This window comes from Halichoerus grypus, chromosome 9 (genome assembly GCF_964656455.1).
Source record: "Halichoerus grypus chromosome 9, mHalGry1.hap1.1, whole genome shotgun sequence".
In the NCBI taxonomy this organism is placed as follows: domain Eukaryota; kingdom Metazoa; phylum Chordata; class Mammalia; order Carnivora; family Phocidae; genus Halichoerus; species Halichoerus grypus.
The window spans coordinates 131,534,564-131,557,150 of record NC_135720.1 but is presented as its reverse complement, the minus strand read 5'-3'; the positions used below and the strand labels follow the sequence as shown (position 1 = coordinate 131,557,150).

At 40.7% G+C, this 22,587-nt stretch overlaps 1 protein-coding gene and 1 pseudogene across 2 annotated transcripts in view; one reads left to right on the top strand and one right to left on the bottom strand.

Moving 5' to 3' along the window:
* Positions 1 to 1,489: 1,489 nt before the first annotated feature.
* Positions 1,490 to 22,587, bottom strand: part of RNF182 (ring finger protein 182) — a 61,942-nt gene continuing 40,844 nt past the window's right edge. Inside the window, exons 1-2 of one of the 2 annotated variants that reach the window (XM_036100149.2) lie at positions 16,408 to 16,485; positions 1,490 to 3,803 (exon numbers count right to left, since the gene is read on the bottom strand). In XM_036100149.2, coding sequence (XP_035956042.1) covers positions 2,850 to 3,593 — 744 coding nt within the window. In that variant the 5' untranslated portion in view covers positions 3,594 to 3,803; positions 16,408 to 16,485 and the 3' untranslated portion in view covers positions 1,490 to 2,849. Of the gene's footprint in view, positions 3,804 to 16,407; positions 16,486 to 22,587 lie in introns of those variants that run through there. The other variant, XM_078055714.1, reaches the window with a different exon arrangement.
* Positions 21,388 to 21,969, top strand: LOC118540828 (rRNA-processing protein FCF1 homolog pseudogene; annotated as a pseudogene).

The following is a 22,587-nucleotide window of genomic DNA, read 5'->3' as shown; positions in this document are numbered from 1 at the left end:
GGCCTTTCAGAGGCGGGACCAGTTAGATCAACTTTGTCAGAAAGTTCTGAAATCTTCATGTGTCTGCTAAAGGCACTAGCTTCACCAGAGTTTCTGAAAAGTTCATGTTTGCAATTATCTAACATTAACAGAAATCCAAAGTAATAACTGAATCTCAACCATGAGTCAGAGAAATCAAACTTCTGGTGTCAAAACAATAATTTAATGGACAAACAAAATATTATCACAGTGAATAAAATATTGAAGCAGTGTCCTGTTTTCATTCAACAGCGTAAAGAGTTTTTTTTTGCTTTACATTTAAAACTCTTTAAAACCAAATTAATTTACTGGCAACTAAAAAAAAAAAAGACTATCACAATATACAAAGAAACACAAATTTAGCACTGCAGACATTATACAAATAAGCAAAATACACAGTACCCACATCCAGAGCTTTCTAGAAATCTCATCATATAACTCACCAATTTATTTGATGTTACATGTCAGACAAAATGAACATTTTTTAAGAACCTTATAAATATATAAATCCAAACCACAAAACACCTCCTAAACATTGTATTTACTCTAAGTACAAATGGATTTTTGGAAACTGTATTCACAATGCTATCTAACCTAGATTTTATGAAATTATAAATGTATTTAGTTATAACTTGGGGCTTCAATTCATTGGACCACACCCCAGTGTGGTTTCCCATCATACTCACCTTGGGCGTACATATTCTCAAAGTCACGAGTTAGAAGATTAAAATCAAACTACCATTCTAAAAATCAGTGTCAATTCTTCCTGAATAAAGAAATCGGACTGGTCCACTGCAACTGTGTCACACAATAAATGTTTCATCACAAACAGGTCGAAGTCATCTTAGTAATGCCCTTTTCTAATGATAATAAATATTTTAATGTTAATTGTCAGTAATGGGTTTTAAGAACTGAAAAGCTTTTTTTTCTTTTTTTTTTTTTTTTGACCCAGTTTCTGTGGACATTCTATTCCCTCAAACCTAAAATCTGCTAAACAATTTCTTCTCATAAATATATACATTCAACTTCTCCTACGTCGTGAAAAGGAGTTCATTAACTCAAGTCACACAGCTTAGGCTTTTATTTGAAATAAATTATGCAAGAACGTGACTCCATGCTAAAATGGAGTTTAAAACAAGAGGAAGAGCAACATGTCAAGTTGAGCTCTGTCACCTCCATTTGACTGCCCTGAAGGGTCCTCTCAAGCAGCGCGGCGGCTCTGTGTGTTCCCTGCCCATCGCTTTGGCCAAGTGCAACCCCATTTTGCACAGAAGCCTGAACCATGATGTTCTGGTACAATCCAGCACAGTACAGCAAGAATACTTGGGTTCTCAGCACTTCAATCTGTGAGCTAGAACATCTCAATAATTATTTCTGGGTTTCCACTGCCACAATTTACCCCAAACTGTTATAGGATTAAGTTAAATAAGTCCCTAGTAGAATTTGAAATACAATGGGGGAGGGGGTCGTGGAAATCCTCATATGCCTCTAACAACTAATTGAAGTAGAACCTCATCCAGGATAAGGGGTGGGACTTGTTGAACAAGGTGGTTAACAAAACTCAACTCAACTGTTTGAGGGCAAGACTCAAATGAAGATTTCCATGAACTGTAACTGCTCTATGAGAATTTCAGAGAAGAGGGAGGAGAGAAGAAAATAAATATGGAGGAAAGGGGCTCAAAGACAAGTAGCCATATTCTGTCATGAAGTTTGCTTTGATGCAAATTCCGCAGTATGTTTAATTCTCTTTAGAAATGTGGCAAAACAGGTATTTAATTAAAACCACACAAGGGCACAAGGCCGAATTTCCTCTTGGCAAAGGAGCATGTCAGAAGGAAGAAGCACCTCACTGGAGCCCCAGACCACAGACAGTGGCCTTAACTTGCAAGAGAACACCTGAAGAGGATTCAGGGCACAGCCAACAACGGGGTGTGGGAGGGGGTGTGGAAGCAGTGTGGGAAGGGGTTCGGGGAGGGGGGTGCAGAATGGGGGTGTGAGGGGGTGTGGGAGGGGGATGAGGGAGGGGGTGGAGGATGGGGGTGTGAGGGGTGAGGGAGGGGGCTGTGGGAGGGGGGTGGAGGACAGGGGCATGAGGGGGGTCCAGGAGCAGTTGGGAAGGGGTGCGGGGAGGGGGGTGCAGGACAGGGGTGTGAGGGGGTGCTGGAGGGGGTGTGGGAGGTATGTGGAAGGGGGGTGGAGGACCATGGCATGGGAAGGGGGTGTGGGAAGGTGGTGCGGGAAGGGGGTGCGGGAGGGGGATGCGGGAGGAGGGTGCAGAAGGGGGGTATGAGGGGGTGCAGGAAGGGGGTGCAGGAGGTGTGTGGGAGGGAGATGTGGGAGGGGGATGTGGGAGGGGGAGCAGGGCAGAGACAGGTCACATTTTTCAAGTAGATGTGTCTTGGAACAGCTTTCCTCTTGTGTCCAACCTCCATCATAGATTATCGAGGATTAGAGGAACCAGTTCATCCGTAACCTGCCACAAAGACCCCTACTACAGCCTAACACACCTCTCCCCTGGTGCCTGTCCAGCAGGGTTAAGTGAAATCCCACCCTTTCTGTGGGCAGACTCACAAGAAGAGCTCTGTGAAGGCTTAGCTTATACATTTTTGCATCTTTGCTAACACCTAAGTAGAAAGGAACATTTTTTTATGTCCAGCACACAGGAAAACCAATTGAGTCAAAATTTTGATGAAAAACAGACCACAAACATTTGGCCAATGGCTTTGTTAATGTCATGGACACTAGTCATGGAGAATATAAAATAAATAAATGATAAATTACCTAACTTCAAGGATGGCAATGTGTGTCAAATTTCTTAGTCTGCATATTAATTAAGAAGAAGGTGCCATACAGTCTAGAAATTCGTGACAAACGCACTGGCAAAACCCATACACCATGAGAATAACAAGGCTCGAAGGGACAAGGCTGACAAAGACGACCCCAAGGGTGACTTTCTTAGACACCAGTAAGTAGATCCCTAAGGGTAAGGAGCTGAAGTAGAGCAAACCTAGCAGCCAAACCAACACCCGGATAGACGTCTGGAAGAGTAGAGATGTACAGTTCCACACAGTCCAGTTGTGTGACACGGTGGTAACAGAGTCGAAACTCGCAGGCCTATAAAATTCCACCACGGGAGTGGAGCTCAGAGACGGGGAGCTCTCCCTCTGCACCTCCATGATGGTTATGACCAGGCAGTTGGAGGAAGTGTGAGAAGGACTGACGAGAGACGCCAGCCTCTTGGGGGTCAGCAGCAGCTCGGTAGGGTTTTCGGGCAGGCACTTCTTGCCTTTGCCTCCACAAGTCAAGTTTACCAGGATGTTGTTGTCATCGGGCAGGCTACTAACTTCATCATCTGGCAGGCAGGTCTCAAACCTACAGAAAGGACAGACAATGACGCCTTGCGGGGAGTCCCCAAAGTCGATGATCTTGTAGAGGCATTTGGCACAAACCCTGTGACAACACTCCAGCACTTTGGGTTTCCTCTGCTTCAGATTGTACCGATTATAACAGATCTTACACTCGAGCTCGTCAGAGACCTGAGCCTCTGCTGTGTCGTCTGGCGGCTGACTGGCCATCTTGAATCAAGTCTACGACCTCCCGCCAGAGGCGACTCGCTGAAGAATGACTTCAATTAAGGCGTCTCTCTGAATATCACATCATCCAAATCAGGCGGTGATGCAAAAAGGCAGGACAGGTAGTGACAGAAACCAGAAATCTTCCAGGCATTTTCAGCTTCTACATTCACTCTGTCTCAAACACATATTTTAAAAGGCCACATGAAGGGTCTGCAAAGGAAAAAACAGATTCTAATGTAGTGAACAGTTCACTGAAATGTGCTTCATGGAATTTTCTGAGCTCCAGTCGTTAGAAGCAATAGGTTTAAAGGTTAGAGCCCCGGGACAGGAAAGTGTTGTCTCCATGCTTAGCTTTCTCAATCCACAAACACGATAGTAAAGGAGGAATTAAGATTCCTACTGGTGTAAACACATTCTAGAGCACCATGACTATGACAAAATATAGAGATTTTCTCTCTAAGACTAGTAACAAATTCTGGCCTCTCTGAAAATAAAATGGGTCACGTATCAGAAACAGATACATTTGCAATCAAATTCCATTCAATATAGACTGATTAATTCAGATTATCAACAGTATAAATACCAGTTATCTAAATGCCCTCAACAGTACTTAGGAATATACAAAAGAAGGAAATCTTAAGGATAAATTCACTTAAGGAAGAATGAAGCAAATGACACCTGACAGCCAAGTCTAACTCTCAAAAAAGAGAACTAAACACACACAACACATGCACAGTCACATCTCCAAGCACAAAGAATCGCGCATGCGCGGCTATCAGGAAGAAGCACTCAATGTTCACCTACTTGCCTACTTCATTTCCTGTAAACTCTCTCTCTGTAGTGAACGGAAAGCATAATACAGTCAACAGTGCTCACTGTTGGTCCTCAGGTGCTGTCACTGGCTTTGGACCAAAGGCTGAGGGTTGATTCCATGGGCATGGTCAGCCCCCAATTATTAGTACTAATGAAGGGGGCAGCAGTATGGGATATCTCCACATCATCTCTATTTGGCTTTGATGTATGTGACTTTTTGGTAAAAGATTTGTCTTAAATTATGTTTTGCTTGGGAAAATATCAAAATGTATTTGAATTTCTGAGCACATCCCCCAAGCACTGTAGTAGAAGGTTGCCTCGGCAGTTCTGAGAAGTAGAGCAAAACTACGCTGGGATCAACTTTGCCGTGGGTTGTCCTGCGTAACAGGGAAGAGGCGGTGGGTGGCTCAACTTGAAATACATGAAATTATGAATAGTTGGCTCGTGAATACATATTACCTTCCTTTTTGTGACTTCTGCTAATTTTTTAATTGACTTCATATAATACAAGAATGCATAATGGATAACAGTTGCAAGACATTCCTGGTGGGAAAAGGAAGTTAATCAATAAATAGAATCTCTAGTGCCAACAAAAACATATAGATAGGGTTTACTTTATTTTATTTTTTGAAGTTTTATTTATTTATTTATTTGACAGAGAGAGAGAGCAAGCACAAGCAGGGGGAGCGGCAGGGAGAGGGAGAGAGAAAAGCAGACTTCCCGTTGAGCAGGGAGCCCGATGCAGGGCTCAATCCCAGGACCCCGGGGTCATGACCTGAGCCACAGGCAGATGCTTAACAACTAAGCCACCCAGGTGCCCCCAGATAGGGTTTTTTAAAATAGAGTTTACTGGGGCGCCTGGGTGGCTCAGTTGTTAAGCATCTGCCTTCGGTTCAGGTCATGATCCCGGGGTCCTGGGATCGAGCCCCGCATCGGGCTCCCTGCTGAGCAGAGAGTCTGCTTCTCCCTCACCCTCTGCCTGCCGCTCTGCCTACTTGTGTCTCTGTGTCAAATAAATAAATAAAATCTTAAAAAAATAGAGTTTATTATATATGAATGCATGTATTTCAGAACTGCTATCATAAGGTCAATTTCTGTATATCCACTCTTACACACACACAGAAAGTATACACAGACACAGACATCCACTCTTCTGTGCCTTTTCCTTCCACGTGCCCTGAATGTTTTCTTCATTCCTGATCCTGTTCATGAAACATGCACCCATATGGTCACAAAATGTGACTGTATCTTGCCCACAATCCTACAAAGCTGGCTCCTTATTCTCCTTTGGATGAACATCTATCTCCAGGAGGGGAGTCACGGACCAAGAAGGTGTTCTATCCCTGCCACCATTCCCAGTCTTCACTCTCACCGAACGGACCCGGGCCCTGGGCAGGTTACTGCAGATCCACTTCCTGGACAGCTCCCATGCATCAGGCCTCCTGGTCACCACGCGCAGACCGAAGACCCATCCAAACGGAATATTCTGTTCTTTTCTCTCTCTACCCTCCCACTCAGTCTTAATGCCTTCTCAAATCCAGGCATACTGAAACTGATGGTAAGGGCAGAATTCACAGCAGCGATTGCCTCTACTACCATCAAAAGGACTGGTGTATGTGAAGGTGTGTAAAAAAGGAAAAGACAGTACGTAAACATATACATAAAGACATCCGGAAAAGAGACAGTAAAATATTCAGTGAAGATAAATAAGCAAAATTATATCAGAAGCATTGAAAGCTAGAATATGCATCTAGAAACACCAACAAAAGGCTTATGTGTAGGGGCGCCTGGGCGGCTCAGTCGGTTAGGCATCCCCTGCTTGTCTTCGGCTCAGGTCGTGACCTTGGGGTTGTGGGATTGAGCCCTAAGTTGAGCTGCACGCTCAGCGGGGAGTCTGCTCGAGATTCTTTCCCTCTGTCCCTCCCCCCATGTGCACGCACTCGCATGTATGCTCTCCCTCTCTCTCCAATAAATAAATAAATCTTAAAAGAAAAAAAAGACACCTACTTTAATTCTAAGACTAAGCCAGCAAACCCACCCCACCAGCTTGAAATACTTCAAGTCCTGCCTGTGAGAGAGGCACTTCCGGGCAGGACTGACTGACAGCCTTGAGCTCTGGTGCAGCCCTAGAAATGCAGCCAGCACAAGGGTTTCTTCCTGGAATGCCATGAAACAGCATGGTGATCATTCCTCTCAGGAAGGCAGGGTACCAACTGCAAGAGTTCTTAAAAAATAAATACTTCATCTGTCTCATTGTGACGCTTAGGGTCCCTCAAAGGATTCGATTAATAACCTAAAATCTGTAACTTCATAGGGTTGCCGTTGAGTCAGAGTTATCAAAAAGCTGTGTGTTCCCACCCTGCCTTCACTCCTGACAAAAGCTGGGGACAACAACTGTAATGTGGAGTCAATGAAGCAAGACCCAAAAGAGCACATAGTCGATGATTCCACTTCTGGAAAGCTCAAAAACCAGGCAAATCTAAGCTGTGCAGATGCGAGTTTTGGTGGTGAAACTAAGATGAAAAGCCAGGAAGTTAGTAACATAAAAGTTGGGATCGCTGAGGACTTTGAGGGGGTGGAGCAAGCGGTGTGGGGAGGGCACCAGCTGACAGGCTGACAGCGCCCTGCGGCCTGACCTGGACGGTACTCAGGAGGGTTGGGTTTGTGATACACCATTGGGCGATACGTTTTTCTGTGTTATCTACCACAGTAAAACATTCTTTTAAAGTGTTATATGTGACAGTAAAAAATAAAAGAAGGGGAGGGAAGGGGAGGGAAAAGAAATCTCTGGCTAAATATTTTAGGTATTTTTTATAGCCCGAATTTTTCTGTCAGTAGGTATTTTGGATCAACTTATCATCTTTTCCTCTATGGTCTGTAATTCCATTATTATTATTATTTTTTTTTACAAAATAGAAATGTCACTTATTAATCACGTAAATATCCAGGCACTACTGTAAGTCAATATTAAAATGGATGGAATCTCTAAGATGAGCGCATCTGGTGCACGCATTCCTTGATGAGAGCAACTCCTAAAAGTCTGTCTCAGCAGGCACAGGGCAAAGAATCTGGCACACTGAAATTGCCTCAAAAATAAATACGTGTGATTACTTGAGATGATGATGGATGTGTTAACTAACGTCATTGTGGTAAACATTTTACAATACATTCAGACAGCAAATCATGTTGTACACCTTAAACTTACACAGTGTTATGAGTCAATTACATTTCAATAAAGCTGGGGAAAATACAAAAGGTTTTCTTTTCCTGGAAAAATACATGTTCAAATATATGAAGTTGATATTCCTTATTCATCACTTAACAGGCACTGATCCTTTTGTGAAACATCTGGGGTAAGACTCTACACATAAATAATTATCTATTATAAATCTTGGGGATATCGGACAAATGTTTACTTTCCCTGCCCTAAACGTAGGGTACTTACTGCTTGACTCAAATCCACTTCCTCCACTACTTAATTCCTTTCATATTAAAGACGCAAACTTGGCTTATATTTGAAGCAAAGCCCTCCAGTGGACACCTGTTGTTTTTGTCTACCTGGTATCTTTTTCTTCTTTAGACTGAACTGCTCCCCCTTGTGCCACCACGTCTCTGGGGAAGTGTTCCCCACTCACTCAAGCCCCGTGATTGTGCTTGCACTCTCTACCACCCGCTATACCTCCCGTCTCTCCAAAGGTGTGAGTCTGTGACCCAGGCCTGAGTCATCACAGGACTCCATCATTCCTGCTCACGGGGACTAGTCAGGGTGGGCAAGTGACTCAGACTGAAGTCAATGCTCTTCCCAAGGACTTTGTTATGTGAAGCCAGGGGAAGGAGGAACATGCCAGGGGCCAAGGGAGGGAGCACAGCCCAGAAAAACATGTTTCAAGGAACTGTCATGCCATCAAGAGGGAGAATAAGAGAGAATCAAGCCAAAAATAAAGAGAGAAATACAGGAAAGCAGAAAGCAGAGATATAGACAGATACCTGATGATCACTGCCCTGGGCCTGTGTGAAGGCTCCCAGGAGCCAATAAATTCCCTTTTTTGCTTATGCTAATTTTTTGGTTGGATTTCTTTTTCTTTTTTTTTTTTTTTAAGTTGGATTTCTGCTACTTACTTAAAACACAAAGAGCCCTGGACACAGTTACCGTGTTGTCTTTGATTTGAGAATTTATGTTTTTAGCTAGGTTCCTCTTACTAGTACAGAAATTATAAATAATAAAATTGAATAATGTACTTTAAAAATTTCATTTGTGTGTGTACATGCACATACACATATTCAAATTTAATAAATACGCAAACATCATCATAAATGCCATTATTTATTAGTAGCGTGTGTGTATGTTTATTCGGTTAATGTCTCCTCCATACTCCCTCCACCCATACCAGCCTCTATGCCTCCCTCTTCCCCCAGTAACACTTAGTAACTACCTGGTATGTTTTTCCCATATATATTTCCATGTACACATATCTATCCATGTACATGTAATTATACAGATGCATAGAAGCACAATTTTTCCATCGTTTTCTGACTACTATGTAATACCCAGTTTTCTGCATCTTGCCTTTCCCATACAATAATGGCTCATGGAAAGCTCTCAGTTCAACTAATAAGAGCCTTAAATTCCTTTTTTAATGAACGCATATCTCACCATTTGGATATATTGTAATACAGCCAACAATTCCTCTCCTGGCAAACATTCATTTATCCCCATTTCTCCCTAACACAAACATTACGGAGGAGCACAACCTTGTGACACCCTTACATAAGGGTGTTTTTATTTATTAAGAGATAAGGAGTGGAATTCTTTTTTTTTTTTTTTAAAGACTTTATTTATTTATTTGACAGAGAGAGATAGTGAGAGAGGGAACACAAGCAGGGGAAGTGGGAGAGGGAGAAGCAGGCTTCCCGCGGAGCAGGGAGCCCGATGTGGGGCTCGATCCCAGGACCCCAGGATCATGACCTGAGCCGAAGGAGACGCTTAACGACTGAGCCACCCAGGCGCCCCAAGGAGTGGAATTCTTGAGTCAAACAGATACTACCTCTGACCTATGTCGCCAGACTGCTCTCCAACAGGAATATAACACAGACTTCGACCACTAGTAACAGGAGGACTCTTATCCCCCAACAGCAATGGATGTTAGTGGACTATAAATTTTTGCCCATCTGAAGGGTGACAGACCATGATTTGGGTTGGAGTACCTTCTCACATATCGGCCTTCTGTGTTTGCTCCTCTCTTAACTACACCTTCTTATTTGCTTATTTTTCTATTGGATTGCTGGGCTTTTCTGGTCAGTTCGTAAACGTTGTCACGAGACATATTAAACTCTGTCCTCCGTATTGCAAACACTTCCTCAAATTTTACCATTTACTGGCTTTGCTTAATATCTTTCGAAATGCAGAATATCTTACTCTTTGGACAGTCATATGTTTATCCTTTCTCTTGTAGCTTCTAGGTCTCCAATCTTAATACTGCTTCTAATATTATATGTGTGGTTATTTTCTTACAAAGTTTGTCTTGCTTTATTTTTAACTTGTTTTCAGCTTTATATACGGTATAAGATACAATCTTAATTTTATTTTCTTCCAAATTTGGACATTTATCTTTGGCAAGGAAATAACCCATTTCTTCTGGTTTTTCAAGTTCGTTGCCATAGCGTTGAATACAGTTATCTCTGCTGTCTTTTTTGATTCGTTCCTGCCTCTCTGATTACATGTTTATTCTCGTTTCTGGTCTCGCAAATTTTTTACTCTTTATTTCCTAATCAAACACATAAATCTTTCTATCTATTTTGTTTTTTCAAGGAACTACTGTATGTATTTGTCCTTTACATTATTTTTTGTTTTATTAACTTTGGCTTTTATCTTTATTATTCCCTCTGTCTAATTTATGTTAGTTTTGTCATTCTTTTTTCTCACTTCATAATAAGAGTACACTTTGTCTTTATTCTTAAATAATGAAAACATCTAAAGCCTGTAAAATTTCCACTAGCTACAGCTTTCACTGTATTCCACAGCTTTTGCAATAAATTGTGCTCCTTTGATTGATTTCTAGATATCTTGTAAATTGACTTTTGTTTTCTCCTTTGATGCTAGGGTTGAAAAGAATGTTTTTAAGTTTCCAAATAGTAAAGGTTCTTTTTACTACCTCCTGTTATTTATTTCGAATATTACTGGATTTTGATCAGAGAACAGGATCTATAAAAATCCCTTTTCCTTTGAATTTGCTAAGGTCATCCTTGTGGTCAAGTATATGATCAGGTTTTGTAAGTGATCCAGAAAACGAATATTCTGTACTGAAGGGATCTAAAGTGTCACATATCCATTGAATCCATTTTTATTTATTCAATTTCTCCATCTCAGGGTTCTATACAAGGTTAATACAGGTTGAGACAAGCAAGAGATGTTTATTAAAGTGTCTCACCATAACTATTATTTGCATTTCTAATACTTTTGCTTTATAGATTTAGTGGCTATGTTATTCTATATATAGAGGTTTATTTACCTCCCTCATAAACTATGCCTTTTAAAAAGTATTATGTAATATCTTTCCTTATCCTGCTTATGCCTTTAACTTTAATACTACCTGTATAACCCTCATATTGCTAGTTCTTCTGACTCTCTGTCTTTGCCTGGGATCTTTGTCCATCCTTTTATGTTGGCTTTCTATCACTTTGTTTCAAGTGTTTTTTTATAAACACCAGGTAACTGGGTTTTGCTTATTAACTCAGTCTAACAGTATCAAATGTTTCATTGGGAAAATTCAGTTCATTTTCATTTTGGTTAAAAATTAGGTGATGGCATCTCTGATTCTAACAAAGCAGCAAATTTCTTTTACCCTGACAGGGAAATGGCAGCTTGGGTATGTATGTGGCTTTCAGGCTGCTGACTTTCTGTCTCCATGGTCTACAGAAGTTACTCTACCATCTCTAGCACACTATGTCATCCATGAGAAATCAGGGACTGGTCTGATACTTCTTAATGGTAGGTAATTTGGGGGCACCTAAGTGGCTCAGTCGGTTAAGCTTCTGCCTTCGGCTCAGGTCACGATCCCAGGGTCCTGGGATCGAGCCCCGCATCGGGCTCCTTGCTCAGCAAGGGAGCCTGCTTCTCCCTCTCCCTCTGCCCCTGCTCATGTGCGCTCTCTCTCTCTCTCACTCGCTCACTCTATCTCTCAAATAAATAAATAATTTTTAAAAAATAAATTTAAAAAACGGTAGGTAATTTGTTCTCTTTGCCTGGAAGCTTCCAAGATTTTGCTTTTTATTCATAAGAGTACAAGCATTTTCCTAGTATCTACAGAGATTTTTTTTTTTTCATAAATCTTGGCTGGAACTTAATGAGTCACTTGAATTTATAGACTCAAGTCCTGATTTTTAAGCTCAGAAAATTTGTTTCTTATATTTATTTAATTACTGCCTTTCCTCCATCCATTTCTTTTCCTCCTTCTGGCTTTCCTGTTAACTCACATGTTCTATTTCCTAGACCCCTTTTCTCTTGTGATTTCCATCCTTTTATATTTTTGTTCTGTGCTTTCAGATTCTTCCACTTGCCTGACCAGGCTACTAATTCAAGTCTCGGGAATGATCATCACCTCCTTTAATTCATTTACTGAACCATTTGATTGAAAAATCACGCATTTCATCTCGAGGAAGTCTTTTTGTACTGCATTTAAATCTCCTTATGTGCTCTTACTATTTTTTGTCAGGTTGTCATCTGTCTCCAGCTGCTGCTCTACGGCGTTAACCACGTGTTCTCTCCGTTCTCATAGACTGTCTTCTCTTTGGCGGTGGTGCCATTCCTGGCGCCATTACTTCTCTTTGTCCTATCACTGGGGCTCAGGTCTGATTGTTGGAGGACCCATGTGGCTGCACTTCTATAAGGAGTGGGAGCACGGTGGTCTCTATTCCTGAACAGCAACTCCTCCTGTGGCAGTATGACAGTAGGCAGGCACCAGGGCCATGCCAAGACACCAGGAGGGAGGACTTTATGCTCCAGAGTCTCCTCAGACTCTCCCAGCCTCCCAAACAGGAGGACTCAGCCCAAGTGTTCGTTTTCTCCTCGGTCTCTTATGGGACACACACACACACACACACACACACACACACGCACACAGAGAGAGATACAATGGAGTGAGATTTTCAATCCCTCACCCTCTGTAGTTCAAGCTCTATATCGTATCCCATGCATTCTGATCCTCCCCCAGGACTCATCAGATGCCCATCTTTATTGCCAGCCCAGCCCAGTCCAGGAAGAAAGCCCCCACCTGTTCCCTGTCACCCTCAACTTCCACGCAGCTCAAGGCTTCACTGCACTGAGTGCTCAGCTGGCTCCAGGAATGGTCTGAGTCAGGAGAGGCAAAGGAGAATTGAGAATGGCAGGATAGTGAGCCATTTTACCTTGCTATCTCCCCAGAATCCTCAACCAACTATAATTCCTGGATTTCTTTTTCAAATACTTATCCAGTTGGGAAATGTGGGAATTTGTGATAAAAGCTTAATTGGGGGAAAACATGGCAGTCCTCATAATGTTCGGTGACTACTATGTAAAGATACTGATATTTATCTGATATTTATCTCTAAGTTCACAACGATTTTTGAAATTCAGTTTTTAAAAAACTTCATCCTTCTGCATATTCTTTCGTTTTCTTTCTTCTATAGCAAATTGTCTTACCCCAAGAACACATAAACTTGACACCAAGAGTATCAGAATCCTTTTACTTTTTCTTTGGTTATCTTGCCAAAATAATACCTCTCAAGTTCTACTTTTTATTTCAGAGACTTGTATTAGCACATACAAGTTATATCAAAAAGCCGCTAGATAAGAATTATTCATATTTTTCTATTTCAGATATTCATATATACTTTTAAAAACTTAACACTATTTGTGGTCTTTCCTGTTTGGGTCTTAGGCTATTTTGGGTCTTCTTCCCCAACTTTTAGTGATATAATACTTTCATTTCAATTTTAAATTTATTAGTAGACCATTTTACTTAACTATCCTTTGCCCTTCCCCTATCACATATAGTAGATTGCACACAAATAGGGTTGTAATAATTCTCCATAGCCCTTTGCAATGTGACTTTTCCTTCATCCCATCAATAGGTGGAGGAATCTGCTTCCCTACCCCTGAAATCTAGGTTGGCCTTTTGACTTCCTTTGACTAACAAAGTTGAGTGACTTTGTGAGAGTTCTGAACCCTGACCTCAGGGTGCCTTGTGGCTTCTGCTCTTGCCTTCTTGGGACACTGGGATGGCCATGTGAAGAAGCCCAGGCTAGTCTCCCTGAAGATGAGAAGCCCAGACAAAAGCCAGCACCAACACCAACATCAGTCATGTGAATGAGACCATCATCGAGCAACCAGCCTCTGTTGAACTGCCAGGGATTATAGCCATGTGAATGACTGACCCCAAGACGGATCAGCCGAAGAATCATCCCTACTGAACCCAGTAGAATATATTGATCCACAGAATCATAAGTAAAATGGCTGTTATATTAAGCCACCATGTTTTGAAGTGGTTTGCTTTACAATAATAGATAACCAACATGTCATGCGAAACTATCCCTTTCTGACCTAATTCAAAACTAATCTCTGTCCGAAGAAATTATTTTCCTCATTTATCATGGCAATCACTCCTACCTTGAAGATTTACTTTCTTACGTACTCTGAAGCTGCCTAACCCTGCAGCTCTGGCAATTTTTGTTTGTGTTAGAAAATTCTTGGTCAAAATATAGTTCTTGTATTTTTTCTATATATAAACTTTTATAACTTTTATTACCATAGTTTCTGGTAATTAGTATATGTGCTGTGGAAGCAAGCACATAGTTTCTGTTAATTAAAAGAATCTCTATAAGAAGCTCAAAAATTTTAGAAATATTGCATAACCTTCCCAACAGTGAAGGGCAATTATAATCCTCATTTAATAGATGTGTAAAGGCCCATAGAAGGTAACCGTTTTCTCCAAGATTCCATAAGTCAAGATAAAGGAAGCTCAAAAAACAAGCTGTCACTGTGATCTTATTTTTGGCCTATCCAGGGCTCTATCCTGTGTATCACTCTACTGTCTGTACGAGTTAATTTTCTATGTCTCAGGGTGAGTTTAGGTTCTTCAAAGTCTTTCTCATACATTTCATTTAGCCTGAATCATGCTCCCAGAGTCCATCAACCATTTTAATTTGGCACCAACAGGACAGCTTATATTTTCTCCCCTTATGAAACAGCAACAACTGCCAGGTTTCAACTCATTTCCTGGATCCTCCTCCCATCCTGGAAAATAAACATTATTAACATTGCTTTCTCCATGATGAGTCAAGGTATTTTAAAGGGCTCTCTAATAAACAAACAAACAAACAAACAAAAACTCATACAAACTAAGGTATCATCATTTCCATGATCTATGGTTTCTGTTTTTAGAGTCGGTGCTAACGATTTGCTTCTGCCTTTAATTTCTTCTTTTGCAAAAGGAGCCTCGCTCTTCAAACATTGTCATTTCATGAGCATTGCTTTTTATGACAGCCTAAATTCTTTGACTAATAATTCTATCCCCCAACATACAGGAAAGATCTGGGCACTAGAACACCATTCTTCTTTGTGAATGATCAAGGGAGAACATTGGTTGTGGAGTTTTTTAAAAAATATATTTACTTAGGGGCACCTGGGTGGCTCAGTCATTAAGCGTCTGCCTTCAGCTCAGGTCATGATCCCAGGGTCCTGGGATCGAGACCCACATCGGGCTCCCTGCTCCATGGGAAGCCTGCTTCTCTCTCTCCCACCCCCCCGCTTGTGTTCCCTCTCTCGCTGTGTCTCTGTCAAATAAATAAATAAAATCTTTTAAAAAAATATGTATATATATTTATTTACTTGAGAGAGAGAGACCGAGAGAGGGAAACAAGCAGACTCCCCGATGAGCGCAGAGCCTGACATGGGTCTCAATCCCAGGACCCTGAGATCATGACCTGAGCCAAAATCAGGAGTTGGACACTTAACCGACTGAGCCACCCAGGTACCCCAAAAACATGGGTTTTTAAGCTCAGCTATTGACAAATAACACCCTTGCCATCTCGCTGATGTCAAACCTCTCATTCACAAAAACCAAATCTTAGTGTCTGTGGTAATTGAATCTCAAATTAAGCTGAAACCATACATGTGGCATCTACCTTTAAGAAAGTCCAGTTTTGGGGCATCTGGGTGGCTCAGTTAAGTGACTGCCTTTGGCTCAGATCATGATCCCGGGGTTCTGGGATTGAGCCCCACATGGGGCTCCCTGCTCAGTGGGGAGCCCGCTTCTCCCTCTCCCTCTACCACTCCCCCACTTGTGCTCTCTCTCTCTCAAATAAAAAAAATCTTTAAAAAAAAAGTCCAGTTTTTTCACCTAGAGATTTGTAACTTGGCTTCCAGTTCAAGTTTGAAAAACTCTCATTATCATTAATAATTACGAATCACCAAAATGTTGGTCTCAGCCCCAGTTATAGTTCTCCCTTGGGAAACATTAGCAATATTTGAACTTTCTTATTATAGCATAATAGTCTCAGAGTTCAGGTTTTTGCTATTATGCCTTTTCATTAAAAACAATCTTTTTTGTTCTAATAAAAGGCTATAACTTAGAAAACCCTAAAAGGATAGGCTCAACAGATGGCAAGCACTCATTCTTAAAGGATCAACAGCTGACTCTAAATGAATTTAACCTGCAACACCAATAACCCTTAATGGTTGTTTAGCGGCATACTGAGAATTCCAGAAACTTCCCTCAAAGACTAAAACTCTTATTTTACCCCTCCTCCAAGACCAAGCAATTTAATTTGATAGGGAATCATAATCTATTAGAATACAGCCAAATTAATGATCTAGAATTCCAGGCAATTAATTCTGGATAAGAAGCTACTATTTATACATATGGAGAGATTAATGATGCATTTTTTGATGCGTACAATCTTATGACGCTAGGGTTTTAAACCAATGAATGTCCAGCAACAAGGGGGGAAAATAGGTACTCCTCACCCAAGGCATAGTTATCCACATCTGCAACCTCAGGGCCCTGGACATACAGGAGCATGCCCATCACTTTCAGGCAGTCTGAAATGGAAACACATAGGGATCTGGAATCAGGAGACCTATATTTGCGGGCTGGCTCTGATATTGACCGGTTATATGATTTTGAGCTAAGGAGATCAAGAACGCTGCCTCACAAGGCTGTCGTGAGGATTCAATGAAATCATACAGGCATAAATGTTTTGCAAAAATAAGCACTATATGGGTGCTATAAGAAATTTAGAAATAATGTATCCATTGATATTTTTAAAGTACTGCAGCCTTCTAAACTGGTCGTACATATAAGACTCCACATTGAATGCAGTACCAAAAGATACACAGGTTTTCTGTCTCTAAATAGAGCGCCCTGCAAGTAAAGCATAATCTTCTGCAATTTTGCAATTCATAATATCCTCCACTACCTGATGAATTAAAAAAGAAATTTCATTACATTTTTCTTATTTATTCTATCTACATGAGGCATTAGCAGGTAATGAAGAAGTCTTATAAGTTTAGATTGTTTGCTTTGTACCTTCCTCTTTACTTGGAAGGGGCAAAGATATGATTTAAGAAGATCAAGGGTTATTAGGAATACAGGCTGCAAATTACATTATTAAAAGTGACTGAATCCTTTCCCATTAAACAGATCTCTTTGCTATTAATGCCTTCCTCCATAATTTCCATTGGCCAAGGCTTAATAAAACTCTCTAACCATATCAAGAAAGAATAAAATATCTAAAGAAACTAACATAGGTGCTTTGTACCATTTCTACAATTTCAAACTTAGGTGGAAGTAGCTTAATTATTGTGATGCCAATTCCGGCAAATGAAACTAATATTACACACACACACAGACATGCACACACACACACACACACACACACACACACACACACACATGCAAATATTCCCTCTTCTTCCAAACCAATGTAACTACCTTTCTTTATCTCTTTTTTTTTAATTTTTATTGTTATGTTAATCCCCATACATTACATCTTTAGTTTTAGATATAGTGTTCCATGATTCATTGTTTGTGCATAACACCCAGTGCTCCATGCAGAACGTGCCCTCCTCAATACCCATCACCAGGCTAACCCATCCTCCCACCCCCCTCCCCTCTAGAACCCTCAGTTTGTTTTTCAGAGTCCATCGTCTCTGTAACTACCTTTCTTTAGGAAGACAGAAGTAATATATCTACTTGTCAAAAAACAATACAGTTATACTCCGGAAACCATTTTGAAAATGAAAGACTTTTGATATATTTTTATCAGTGTATTAGTAATTGATAGAAAAGTTGTATCCACTGCTATGGAAACTCACTCAAAAGAGCAACAGTTGGATTTAATTCTTGATAGACTCATGATCTAGCTCTCTTTTGTCACTCTCTCCTTCATTTAATCATTCAAGTATTCTCCTCATGCCTATTTTGTGTCAGGCTAGATGCCAGATGCTGGGGATGCAAGGACAAATAAGATGAGATTTCTGAAAGCAGAAGCTGATTATAAGGATCCTTTTCTGCCCTCATCTTATTTCACCTCTCAAGCGCTTTCTACCCAAAGACCACCCCTTTCGTCCTGAAACCCTCTCTTCTCATTTCTTCAGTGATTGAAGCACTGTCCCAGCTCTCTTCCTGACCGCTCTTTCTCAATGTTCTCTGCCAGTTCCTCTTCTATCAAATCTCTAAATGCTGGAGCATCCTAGCACTTGGCCTTGAGCCACTGTTCTTCTGTTTGCAATCTTTCCCTTGGATTGTCTCATCTACTCCAACAGCTTTCAATACCATCTGACAATTCCCCCCAGTTTTATATCTGCAGCTCATAACTTTCTTCTGGGTTCCAGACTGCCTACTGAACACCACCACTTGTATTCTTATAAATATTTCAAATTCGGGGCACTTGGGTAGTGCAGTCAGTTAAGCATCCAACTCTTGATTTCGTCCAGGTCATGATCTCAGGTCATGAGATTGAGCCCCACGTGGAGCCCATTCAGGATGGAGTCTGCTTGACTTTCTCCCTCTTCCTTTGTCCCTCCCCACCCCCCACTTTCGCACTCTTTCTCTCTCTCCAAAAGAAATAAATTTTTAAAAAATATATTTCAAATTTAACCTAAGTCTAAGACCAGTCTTAGTTTTCATCTCTAACTCCCACCCAACACAGTTTTCCCATCATAACAAATGGCACCACCATTCTCTCAAGTTTTCAGCCAAAATGACTCCAACTAGGAGTCATCTTTGATTCTACACTGTGTCTCATCCTCACATCCAATCTATTAGCAAGTCAACTCAACTCTGCTTCCAAAGCATGCCTCTAATCTTCCACCTTCATCCGACCTTCGACCTTTCCACTATAAAACTGCCTCCTAACTATTCTTCCCACTTCCAAGCTTGCCCCACTACAAACTGTTTTCCTTGCAATAGCCAAAAGTGAGTTTCCAAAAATATCAATTAGATTATATCTATTTCGTATTCAATAGTTTTCCGCTAAGTACAGATTAAAATCCAAACTCCATACAGCAAGGCACGACGGTGTGGCCCCTGCCTTCCATCCAGTCCCACCTTGAACCACCGGCCACACTGCCTTCCTGTCACATAGGCCTTTGTTAAGTTCCGTGAATAGTCCAAGCTCTTTCCTGCTTTAGGCTATGTCCTTGATGTGGATTGTCCTTGCCAAGCTCATTCTCCCTTACAGATCTCAACTTCAGTATAAAGTCTTCAAGGAGCACCTCCCTAATTACCTCATTTTTAAAATTCCTTACCATTGGGACCCCTGGGTGGCTCAGTCCATTAAGCGTCTGCCTTCGGCTCAGGTCATGATCCCAGCGTCCTGGGATCGAGTCCCACATCGGACTCCCTGCTCAGCGGGGAGCCTGCTTCTCCCTCTCTCTCTGCCTGCCACTCTCCCTGCTTGTGCTCTCTCCCTTTCTCTGACAAATAAATAAAATCTTAAAAAAAAATTAAAATTCCTTACCATTTATTTTCTATCATAGCACCGTTTTCTTTCTCCAACAACCTTCTACAAGCTCAATTTAACTAATTAATTTGTCTGCCCTCAATCTCCACCACTGGAATGTAATTTCTAAGAATACAAGAGCCTTTGATACGTTGTTTATCACTATAGCACAAGCACCTATCAGAAGCCAGCACAGAGTAACTACTTGCCAAATAAATAAATATATTGAATGATCTCCAAGATTCCTCCACTCTCCATCCATCCGTGATAGTGTACCACACCCTCCAGAGGATGTGACAAAGTCAGCACTTTGTCTTGATAGTCTTGAATGCTATACATTTTTAACCTAGATTTTTAAATTATAAATCTAGGGGCGCCTGGGTGGCTCAGTCGGTTGGGCGTCTGCCTTCGGCTCTGGTCATGATCTCAGGGTCTTGGGATCGAGCCCCACGTCAGGCTCCCTGCTCCGCAGGAAGCCTGCTTCTCCCTCTCCCACTCCCCCTGCTTGTGTTCCCTCTCTTGCTGTGTCTCTCTTTATCAAATAAATAAATAAAAGCTTTAAAATAAATAAATAAACAATAAATCTAATACCCCATCATTTCCATGAAGAAATATTGAATCTGATCAGCTGAACTTCCCAAAAATCTTTAACTATAAAATATGTATGTCAAAATATTCATAAATCATAGCATCTGGGAAGCCTTTAATATATGTTGAACAAATGAATGAATTCCTTTATCTTCATCACTGAAAATCCGCAGTTTTCATACCTATTTGTCCACTGTCAGCATCGGGTGTAGGCTCAAAGATATGCATTAGTACCATTTATAGGATACAATTCCTTTAGGACTGTTGCTCTGTAAATGTCCAGACAGCAACCTGAGAAGGTATATGTTGTCTTTAAGACTATAATTTCTCTAAATGTATCCTTATATACTTAGCAAAACAGTCATCGTTACTATACCTAAATACAGCTTTCTCAAAATTATTATAGATACAACAAAAGCTAGAAAGATGTTATTTTATAATATTACTCTAAAATAAAAACAAAGTGACAAAAATATTTTTCCTTTTCATCTTTCCCCAAAGTGTTTTGCTCACTTCCCATAATTCTAAAGGATCTATCATCTCTTCCCCAGCATTAATAAAAATGTTTAAAATACCTCCTAAAAGGGAATATATTTACAGTTACCAAAGTCCAACTGCGCTCTGACTCAGCAAAATGAGAACAATCCAGTTAATGAAATGCTTCAATTAATAAGGGGCAAAAAGGTTTATAAAGGGGAAAATATCACTTCTAAATCCTACCACATTTACTATATGTCTTAATTCAAGATTGGCAAGGAGAAGCAGAACTACAGTTAGATTTTATTGCATTTATTTGCCCTGAATGGCGTTTCTCAATAGGCTTTTCAGACTCAATCTTAATGACTGTATCACCCCACCACACGGCTACATAATGCATTACTGGATTGACATATACTTGATGGTGAAGATTAGGATACAGTGAAAAGCTGCAATTTTTTTTTTTTTGATGAAATAAAAGTGATAGTTGTACAGGAAAAGAAGCACACCGTTAGGGAAGATAGTTTTATATTTATTACATATTAAGGTTAAGCAATTGTGTTGTGTGACAGACATATTAAACACTCATATTCTCAAAAGGCAAACCTGGAAGAGCACGGCTTTCTTTTTTATCAGCCCAGAAAATAATTGGCTTAGGGAAGCTTTTAAGTTATGAAAAAAATAAATTCCTCTTTATTTTATGGTTGAGAGAAAAATACAGCTCAGCTGCTGGCATCCCTGAAGGTGGTCAGAATGAGTCTGGAAAATCTTCACGGAAAGGAGGGAAATGTGTAGTGGGACAAGATATGTTAAATACAGAAGTAATGTCATAGAGTAGTCTAAAGCAAAGGACAGCCCGCAGAGACTGGGCCAACGCAGACAGGATGTAATGGAAGCGGAAAATAAATAGCTATTAACAACAAGAGTGCAGTGTGAAATGAGGAAGCAAAAGAAAGCAAGGATGTATGCAACCATGAAGTGAATGCTTAGTCTCAGAGATGAGAGGCTTAGAGAAGGATAGATTAAGACCCCTAAAAAGAAAGATCACAGTGCACTCAGGGAAAGAGAAGTCCCCCAACATCCTTCCTATCTATTCTTCCAATAAAACACACAGCAGGGCCCACCTTACCACATCCTGGTTGATACTAACTTTATCAACCCTTCCAATAAAGCCAAACTCAACTTACAACAGTCAAAGATGGACTGTCTGTATGCCAAGTGTATCCTTATATAACTGACTATGTAATGGCTGAAATTGAGAAATTGGGGCAAAAGTATCATGTGGCTCTAAGGATTGTCAAGGATCCAAGATTTGAATGATTACCATGCACACACAAAGGAAGCAGATGACTGCTTAGTATAGAGAGTAACTCAACACAAGTGTTATACTGTGGCCACAGTTGACTGGGATCTTAAGGGAAGGATCCAGAAGATCCCTGGAGTTCCCATCAGGGACATTTCTAACCATAGGTACAACACTGAGCAGATGCCAATTGATTATGGAGCCCCTCGGTTCTAATTCTTAATAGAGTTCCTCTGCCTTCTTTTACCAACTTTTCCCGTTACCAATTCTTACAGCAATATGCTATAGCATGAATTATTATTCCACTTATTCATTTGCTTTGTTATGAGCTGAGTATGGTTAAATACACTCACTTTCTGATGTTGTTTTGAAATTGATATTTTGTATCATTTTAAAATCTGTTGCATCTTGGGCGCCTGGGTGGCTCAGTTGGTTAAGCAACTGCCTTCAGCTCAGGTCATGATCCCAGGATCCTGGGATCGAGTCCCACATCGGGCTCCCGGCTCAGCGGGGAGCCTGCTTCTCCCTCTGACCCTCTCCCCTCTCATGCTGTTTCTCTCTCACTCACTCTCTAATAAATAAATAAATAAATAAAATCTTTAAAAATAAAAAATAAAAAAAATAAAATTTGTTGCATCTTTTTATAAATCAGATGACTGCCACAAATAAAATTAAATTAAATTAAAATAAATAACTCCTGAGAGATAACTTTCAGAAAGCTTTAAACCCATCTTCAAATCAAGAAATCAATCCCATTTGCAACTGCACCAAAAATATTAAGAGACCTAGGAATAAGTCTAACTAGAGAGGTAAAAGATCTGTACTCTGAAAACT